Source organism: Antrostomus carolinensis, unplaced genomic scaffold, assembly GCF_000700745.2.
Source record: "Antrostomus carolinensis isolate BGI_N321 unplaced genomic scaffold, ASM70074v2 scaffold40815, whole genome shotgun sequence".
Taxonomy (NCBI): domain Eukaryota; kingdom Metazoa; phylum Chordata; class Aves; order Caprimulgiformes; family Caprimulgidae; genus Antrostomus; species Antrostomus carolinensis.
This window is the reverse complement of record NW_010319134.1, coordinates 1-8528: the sequence shown is the minus strand read 5'-3', so window position 1 is coordinate 8528 and position 8528 is coordinate 1. Positions and strand designations below refer to the sequence as shown.

The 8528-nt window shown below is 41.6% G+C and overlaps 1 protein-coding gene across 1 annotated transcript; it reads left to right on the top strand.

Annotated features, from left to right (window-relative positions):
• Nucleotides 1-519: 519 nt before the first annotated feature.
• LOC104518024 (hepatic leukemia factor) lies at nt 520-4096 on the top strand (the record flags this gene model as incomplete). Its single annotated transcript, XM_010169168.1, has 2 exons — nt 520-740; nt 3881-4096. Coding segments are annotated over 2 exons (437 nt in total), but the record flags the coding sequence as incomplete, so codon positions are not given.
• Nucleotides 4097-8528: the final 4432 nt, after the last annotated feature.

Here is an 8528-nt window from a genome sequence, read left to right as displayed (position 1 = left end):
CCCTGCCTCCCCCTGCTATCCCTTGCTATCCACTGCCATCCCCTGCCTGCCCCTGCCTCCCTCTGCCTTCCCCTGCCATCCCCTGCCTCCCCCTCCCTCCTCCTGCTATCCCTTGCCTTCCCCTGCCTGCCCCTGCCTCCTTCTGCCTTCCCCTGCCATCCCCTGCCTGCTCCTCCTATCCCCTGTGGTCTTAATAAGCAATATCTTCTGCCAGCAGTCTAGTGCAACTCAGTGTTGGATTCAGGGATTTTGGATTCAATCATACTAAGTGGGCTTCCAAGGTTAGCAACCAGAATTAGGAACCAATTCTGAAAATAATGAATGAGCATGTCTGGATCTGAATATGCACCCTACAAAATGGACAATCTAATATTTAGCAAGAGTAGATACCAGATTTACAATGAAAGCTTAAAGAATTATTGCTTGTAACATATTTAGAAATCTTCTAAAATCCATGTTCAGTGGTGTTACTTAGCTATTTTCCTCAAACATAGCAGAATTTTTCCTTTATTTCTGTAGGTCAAATCTTGCCAGCAAACCGAAACACACCGAGTCCCATTGATCCTGAGACTATCCAAGTTCCTGTTGGCTATGAACCTGACCCTGCAGATCTTGCTCTTTCCAGTATTCCTGGCCAGGAGATGTTTGACCCTCGTAAGCGCAAATTCTCTGAAGAAGAGCTGAAACCACAGCCAATGATTAAGAAAGCTCGCAAAGTCTTCATTCCAGATGACCTGAAGGTAAATTGGAACTGGTGACAAGGTTGTTTGTACAGACTCTATGACAGTTATTCTCTGAGATAGAGACAGGTTTGGAGCATGAATGTGTTTTCTCATGTAAGGTAAATCTACCAAACTAAATATGATTTTGTTGTAGAATAAAACTCTCATGGTTCTGAATAAGACTGAGGGGAGAATGTCCCTTATTAGTTACGCAACAGTTGAAATTCATGAGCTCAACATTCATTTCCTTTGTATGCCAGAAACTTCCTGTGTGACCTTGGACGAGCTTACTTTGTCCCATATTTCCCACTTATGAAACAGTCTGATCATGTTTCCTTTTCCTCCATCCTCTGTCTGTCTCATCAGCATAGATTGTGAATTCTTCAAGGAAGAATCTGTCTATTACAGGGTCCATGTATGTCCCCAGTAATGGAAGAATGAAGTTTACTGTCTTGTTTGGAAGTTGCTTTAGCTCTGTGTTTAAAAATGAATGGGAACACTATAGTAAACATTACTAATCTAGGTGAAAGAATCTAAACTAGTTGTAGGAAAACAGATCAAAATTATTCTGCCAAGAAGTGTATTTTAATACAATATTTTAAATGTATTACAATAGTAATACAGTAGGTAAAAAGAAAGAGCACCTTTGTCTATGCTTCTAACTGCGTCTGAGATTTGAAGAGCAAAGAGCATGAAGAGAGCAGGACAAACTGATCAGCTGATCCAGCTTATCAAACAACTGTGAAAATGGCCGTTGATTGCAAAATTCTATCCCTAGTATGTGATTTCCAAGAGGATCTTTTTTATCAGAGGTAGTTAGTGCAGAATGTCATTCTACTGTTGCTGTTGACCCCTCAGACACAGACTGAAAGCCTGTTGGAGTCAGTGGGAATCTCTGACTACATGTGCAAAGAGACTGGGATGTCATGTGTGTACACCAGATTGACAGCGTTAGGGAGAGAAGCTGATGCAATTTGCTAGTTTTATCCCTAACGACACTGTTGTGCAAGTTAAAAGCAGAGCAATCACAATGCAGCAGTGTTTGGGTGGTACGTTGCTGTCACTTTGTGTGTACTGTCCTCAGGTTTCATTTAGAAGGGTTTGTCTGCACCATGCCATTACTTACCTGGGCAAATTTTACTACCAGTGATGGTCTGTTGGCGTTGCAGCGTGCAGAGGGGTCTGCCTGCGGAGCGGTGTGCAATGCAGAAGTGGCTGTGTGGGTGTCAGGAGGCTGGAGTTTGACCCTTAGGGCCATTTGTCAGTTTGTGATATCTCCTAAGTACCCTTATTCATCAAAGCAAGCTTTTGCCAAAGATGCCTTTGGACTACTCCATGCCAGAGGTGGAGAATATCAGTGTCTTGCACGCAGCGGTGGGGCACATCAGTTTTCAGCCTAAGAGTAAACTGGAAGGTCAGGGTCTCTTGTTTCCCTGGAATAATCACGTCAGTTGCCCTTGACTCGTTTCAGAGTGCTTGACCCAAGTGCTGCTTCTGCCCTGGCATGTGGAATGGCTCTTGAGCTCTGGGGGAGGGTAAGCAGATTAGACCAGTCAATCGTCTCTGGGTTGCATGTGATTTTGAAATGCCAGCCTTACCTCTTTCAGGCCTGGATTAAGGGATTTGCCATAGCAATTTGTTAAAATAAAGATGGATGAAACCTAGGTGGCACACTAATAAATTGCTTAAAGCTGATTTTTATGCAGTGGAATGAGATGGGAAATTATAAACAAGATTTGGGTCATAGCTTTTTGCTGCATGCTTGTTTTTAAGAGGATTTTTGGGGGTCCCATCTAAGTACAGATGAAGAGCGATTTAGGGGTACAGTGGCTCCGAATCATTGTTGCTGCACACCTCCTTAAGCTAAACTAATATAAAGCAGATGTAGAGTACTTTTAGCAGTTGTTTTGCTCTTGCTTTGCCTTTAAACAAGCAGTGGGAGAAGATGCAGAGCAGCGGTGTTAGGCCTGGCATCCTCTGTGCTGAAAGACAGAGGGGTGGTGGGGTATTTGTCTATTCAGTGCAGAATAGGAGCAGGTGCCACCTGGTCCAGGTAGTGGATATGGAACTGTGCCACCATGCCTGGTGAAACAAGAGAGCCATACAAGCAAATGTAAGCAAATAAAAATGGAGGGATGACTCCAGGAGGGAAAGTTTGAGCTGTATGGCTTGGCCAGGCAATTTGAGGGTTGAGTGGCTGCATCACTCTTACTCTGCAGGGGACTGAATTTCACTTTTTGTGAGAGATTTCTGCCCACTTTGTATTTACTGAGTTGCTCTGAATTTTTAGAACTTACATCAGTTTCAAAGCAACATTGGAGCTGCTGTTTTACTGAAGGCCACTTCATTTGAAGAGTGGAAAAGTCAGGTGAAATTAAGCAGTGACTTTAGAGCCATTGATGCACCAATGCAGTAAGGTGATCTCCTAGAGGCAAGTCTTTAGGGATAGCACTTTGGGAATCTGTTAGCTTATGAAACTTCAGAGGTTAGTGGACCTATTTCTGGCACATGCTTTTTTTTCCACAGTCAAAGCCTATTGTACTAATCTCTTTGCAGATGGTACCACAGCAGCCCATCCTTCTTGAGCCAAAGAATACTCCTCCAGTGACTCAGTGTTCTGGGGTGCAAACAGGAATGCTCTGGGGCTCTGTAGAGGAAGAACTTTGAACAGAGAAAAAGAGCTGAAGCACAAACGAGATGGATGATGCCAACACAGAGAGTGAACCAGGTGTTGGCTAGCAAAGAAGAGCAGGGACACACAAGGGGTAATTAGTACTGCTCCAGCAGCCGGTAGTGAGTGAGTCACCATGTGCGAAGGTGGATGTGCTAACTAGGTCAGCGTAGATGTGAGATGAATTGTACCACTGGAACATTGCTTCGTTTTTCCTTGGAGGAATTTGCAGTCAAGAGGATGAGGGGGTTAGCGTAAACATTTTGACAGAAACACAGGCAGGCATCTCTGCTCCCCGGACGGATTATGCCACGTAAATCTGTAACTTTTGGCCTGGCATTGTCAGGGCTCACTGGGCCAGGCCAGCAAAGTGTGCGGAGTGAAGTCATCCCCAGTGCGGAGGCTGTGGCTAAGAGCACATCCTGGTGGCCACTCAGTTTACGGAAATCTAATATCTTGTTTGTTTCTTTCTGTGTTTCATGAGCAGGATGACAAATACTGGGCAAGGCGTAGAAAGAACAACATGGCTGCTAAGCGATCGAGGGATGCGCGCCGGCTGAAGGAGAACCAGATCGCCATCCGCGCCTCGTTCCTGGAGAAGGAGAACTCGGCTCTTCGCCAAGAAGTGGCTGACCTACGGAAAGAGCTGGGCAAATGCAAGAATGTCCTTGCGAAGTACGAAGCTCGACACGGCCCCCTGTAAATTCAAGGGGGGGGAGCGGGGGTTTTTTCTTTTTTCTTTTTTTTTTTCTTTTTTTTTTTTTTTTTCTTTTTTTTTCTTTTTTTTTCTTTTTTTTTTTTGTTGCGGGTTGGCATTTGAATAGATGGACAATGTGTTTCCTGTGTGATAGCACCACACCCAAACCAACCTTTCTGTCTTCAGCACTTTACCAGAAGCAGAAACAAAACTGACTTATGTTACTTTTTTTTGGTTTGCGTATGCGTGTACCTGCGTATGTGTGCACATGTGTGTTCACACGTCTGTGTACACGCGTGTGCACATCCACATGCGTGTGTGTGTGTGTGTGTGTGTGCGTGCGTGCGCCCGCATCTTGGCACTTCCCATTTTTATGAAGCCCTCTTCAAAGGATGCCACATTTTTACCTGGACTGTTGAGAACTGCCATAGTAAGCTTTTTATTATATTTTTTCAGTGCTGCTTCATAGTAGGGTTTGTATGTTATTGTAAGCAGTTCCATCCTCCTGATTTACTTGGAAAGATGCCCAGTATAAATTATAAAAAAAAAAAAAAGGAAAAAAAAAAAAGAAAAAAGAAAAAAAAAAGTAGATCTCAGTTTTTTCGAGAGTACCAATCTATTGTTTAAGTATGTTTAATCACAAAAGTTAACATGCTACTAAAGTGCACAAATAATAATTTAGCACTACACTGCAGAAATATTAATTTATAGATTGCTTTTGTTGTATTTTTAAGTTTTGGTGGTAATTGTCTTCAGATTTAAATTGCTGTTAGACTGAGGTAGCTGTACTCATTATAGATCCCATAATGGCTTCTCTGTAGCTGTTAAGGTTCCTTTTCCTTCCACCGGCCCCAGGTAGGTAGCAGTACTGTCAATAGACCGTCACGGAGCGTGTACTTTGCACTGTCTGTACCTGAAGCAATAATCCTATTGTACGCTAGCGCGCATGCTGCCCAGATGTTCCTAGTGGACGTAGGATGGTTTCCCTACCCAACAGGAGTTTTAACGTTTTTAACAAAAAAGTTAAAAAGTAAAAGACACGTTAATGTGAGCATGCTAGTTGTATCCCTGCTATAGGGAGCGCATGTGTAAGAAGCAGGATAATTAGTTGAAACGAGGACAAAATTAATAGTATCAAATCGGATCCGATGTCAAAATCAGAGAGGCTTTTCTGTTTTCAGTTAATTATGCATTTCTTCAAGTTCCATTTTGTTATTAAAATATAAATAAGTACCTAAATTGAGTTGTTTTTTCCCATGTTCTGTGATATATTTTCTGTGGATTATATCTTGCTGTTTTAAAAATTACTTTTATTCAGTTAGAAGAAGTCACTGGTTTGCAAAGCCCATTTCTCTAGTGATTGTTGTTTTGAGTGTGACATGAACTGATGGTTCTGAATTTTATTGTTTTAAACTCTATTTGCTTTTGAACATGTATGTTCTAATATAAAGTGGACTTCTGAAAAATGAATGTAAGAGACACTGGTGTATTTCAGAAGGGGATGGTGTTGTCACATACTGTGGTTAATCCAATCAATCTAAGTGTTTACTATAGACCAAAAGGATAGATATTATAAAATGTATAAAGTTTATACAGAATAATTATAGAATGTTCGTTTTGTACAGTATTTTTCAAGTACAAATACTGACAGTGTATTTTGAAAGACATATATATAGCAAAAAGAAAAAGCTATTCCATGTTTAAATTTATAGCAAAGATATATATTCTCCTTTATTGTACAGAAAGAAAATGCTTAGGGGTTTGTTGGTGGTTTTGGGTTTTTTTTAAAAATCTCTAATATTTTAAGCCTAGCAGTGGCACACTGGCATGTTCTGTGCTTTAAATTAAATTTTTATGGAAGCAACACGTCTTTCCAGGATGTTCCGCATTACTAAAAAAGAGACTTTATTATTTTCCATCAGAAAGACATAAAGAAACTGTTTAATAGGGACAAAGCACAACATGGATTTTAGCAAACTATTGATTGGACAATACAGTATTTTGTAAAGGCAGAAAAATAATATATAAAACAACAAAAAAACTCATAGTCATTTCTAATCTGCTGCTGCTGCTAGAATCTGTTTCCAGCTGAATTTTTCTTTTTACAAATAGCTCTGTTCATGTATACAGCTGTATGTACTGCATACGGTTGTTAACGTGTGAGGAAAATATGGTGCTACATGTCTTGCTCACAGTTTTCTAAGAATTTTGACACTGTTTTCAAATAAAAAGGTTGTTCATTCCATTAAATCTTTATTCATGCTTCAGGAGGTTGTTACAAAGGACTCAACATATTCTGCAGCATTAAAAATACCCTCGCATCAATGGCGTTTTTCCAGCATTTTTTCCTCAAACATACTCGACTTGTCAGTGTCCCTGACCGTGCAGTACTTGCCAGGGACCATTTATTCAGCAAATTGAAATTCCATGTGCTGCAGCAATGTTTAAAGTGTAGTAAGTTATTTTCTAAAGGTCAGTACAAGCCACTGGATCCATGGGTAGAGAAAGGAGACTGGCAGTGTTTGGCACAAGTCAGTGTATCTGCTAGAGCCACTATGAAATGAACTAGTTTTTCCTGTGGCAGGGCTCAGGCAGCCGCTGCTGTCGATGCGTTTTTAGCAGCAACGTAACAAATTACAACAGTTTATAATCGCCCTGATGATGATTGTTCTTGGGGTGACGCTTGAACAGCAGGGATGGTGTGCATGAGATCAGCTGGTACGTACCTAGCTGGAGCCATCGGTGGGTTGCATTGTGACCACAAAACTTTCTTTAAAATGTAAAAGGCAGCTTGGAAAAAAATTACAGAGAATTCTTTTGTTTCTCGTGGGCAGGGAAGGGGTGGGAGATGGTAGTTTTTGTAGGCTGGATATCACAGATTTATTAAGTCATGGCCACAGAGGACCACAGAGGTTCCCAGTAGCTACCTTGTCCACTAGCCCCGTGGTCCCAAAGCTGCTCAGATGCCTCCTGGCCCCGTCCCGCTGGGCGGGAGGACGAGTGTGCGGCTCAGGGACTGGAAACGTGCTGGTGTGAGCGGGAAGGGCTGCTCAGCGTCAGCCGGGGCACCCAGCTCCACGCTGCTTCTTTAAGGGTGACGGCTTTTAGAGGAGCCCGTGGGACTCAGGCACTCGTGACTTACCGTTATCCTGGCTCCTCTGAAAAGGTGACCCTTAAAAAAAAAAGAGAAAAAAAAAAAGGGCAAAATATGTGGGCTAAAACTTGGGAAAAATACAGGTTTTCTGACCAGCTTATCTCCCCAAAATAACAATAAAAAATAAATAAAAGAAAACTTAGCTCCTTTTCAGTTCCCAAGGACAGCCTAGCTGGGCTCATCACACCTCTGATGGCTGTGTTGCTCATGAAGGAGCTTGTAGGTATACGAAATTGTAATTTTATAAAAATAGAAATATATATATTTGCAGAATAATTAATAGCATATCTAAATAATTCGCTGACCTCTATTGAACCATAAGCATTGTTAAAATGCTTGTCTTTTGTTTTGTTTTGTTTTTGCTGAAACTTGGAAGTGAATTCTTTCTTTTTAAGAAAGAACAGCCTCTAAAAATAAATTGAATTTGAAATGTATTTGTGAACACGAGCACCTTGGGGCTCTCTGTGGGAAAACCTGTGGCAGAGGCGGCGAGGGGGGTGATTATTCTTTTTCTTTTGTAAATGGTGCTAAAGTCCCTAAACCTAGCACCATGGAAATAAAGTTCTGACTTGAATCCACAAAAGCAAGAAATTCAAAATGAAAGAAAGGTGCCTGAGTGAGGCTTCATGCTTGATTGACTCAGCTTTGCCTCCACGCAGCAGCACAAACCTGCTCTGGAACTGCAAGTGCAAGTGGGATGAGTTCAGTAGGACCCCGATATTTGAATATCTTGCCTCTGTGGGTTTGTAATAACACCAGTTATTGCTTTAAAACTATTTTTGCATGTAATTTACAATAGAGATGTGCAGTTTATTTTTATTTTGTTGATTCTTTTTCTTTTATGTGAAGAAAAAAAAAAGTGTATTAAAACTTACAAGTGATCAACCATCGTATTTCTGGCAACACCACAAGACAGCATCTGTTTAAATACAAGTTTAATAAATAAGATCAAATTAACTGTATGACATGAAATGGATTGCATCCTGTATGCTGTTCAGCCCAGTTTTGTTTTTTTTTTTTTTTTGTCTGTTATTCTTAATGTTTAATAAACTTTTCAATTTTTCTTCTCTCACCTGTGTGCTTGCTTTGGTGTATCAGGGGTTGGGCTCAGGGCTTATATTTTTATTTTTCTCCCCATATCATTGGACTGTGAGTGCCTGTGTCCTCCAGCCTGGGCTGGGTCCCACCGGGGGGGGGACAGACCCCAGGTTCTGGGGGTGCAGATGTGCCTCCAACCTTCCCCAGCTGCTGCCAAGCCCCAGAGCGATGGCAGCAGCCCGAGAG